Source organism: Pygoscelis adeliae, unplaced genomic scaffold (assembly GCF_000699105.1).
Source record: "Pygoscelis adeliae isolate BGI_AS28 unplaced genomic scaffold, ASM69910v1 Scaffold482, whole genome shotgun sequence".
Taxonomy (NCBI): domain Eukaryota; kingdom Metazoa; phylum Chordata; class Aves; order Sphenisciformes; family Spheniscidae; genus Pygoscelis; species Pygoscelis adeliae.
In genome coordinates, this window is record NW_008824192.1 from 849,178 (window position 1) to 849,822 (window position 645).

The 645-nt window shown below is 55.7% G+C and overlaps 1 protein-coding gene across 1 annotated transcript in view; it reads left to right on the top strand.

Moving 5' to 3' along the window:
• FKBP5 (FK506 binding protein 5) overlaps positions 1 to 469 on the top strand; it is a 26,207-nt gene extending 25,738 nt beyond the window's left edge. The window contains exon 12 of the mRNA XM_009334773.1: positions 118 to 469. Coding sequence (XP_009333048.1) covers positions 118 to 225 — 108 coding nt within the window. The 3' untranslated portion in view covers positions 226 to 469. The remainder of the gene's footprint in view (positions 1 to 117) is intronic.
• The last annotated feature ends 176 nt before the right edge of the window (positions 470 to 645 follow it).

The following is a 645-nucleotide window of genomic DNA, read 5'->3' on the forward strand; positions in this document are numbered from 1 at the left end:
TTTGCCTGCCGTGCCAGGCCTGGCTGCCTGTACCCATCCCCAGCATCGCCATCGCCTGCCTGCTGCTTCCTCCTCACTCCCGTTTCTCATCCGAGTGCTTTATTTGCTGTTTTGCAGGAAGCAGCTAGCAAAACCGGGACCGAAAAAGCAGTGGAGAAAGCAGCTTGTGAAAAGGGACCGAAAGCTCCCGGTCCTGAAGAAGAAGAGGCCGAAGGACACGTATGATGGAGGAGGAGGGGAAGGGAGAGCCTCCTGCCCTTGGCCCATGCAGAAAAAGGTTGCTGCCAGACCTTGGGACTCGCCAGTGTTTTTTTTGTAAAGCTTGTTACAGTTTGTGTGATCGTGGAAGCAAAAAGCGCCTCGCAAAGAAAAACGAACCCCGTCCCACCGCCCTGGGTGCGCTCGGGGGCAGAGCGGGAGCGGCGGGACGCCGTGGGACCACCGCACGTGGAACAAATAGCTTTTAAACGGAGAGAAAGAGAGAGAAAAAAAAAAATAAAGAAAAATTGAAACTCTTGGCTGTTGGGAGGTTTCCGTAGACAGCTCGTCCCAGCTCCCTTGGCTTCGTGTTGGCTGTCGGCGCAGCATCCTGGGTCCTCCGAGATGAGCTGGGATGCGGGAGATGCTCCTTGTACGCTGCAGTGC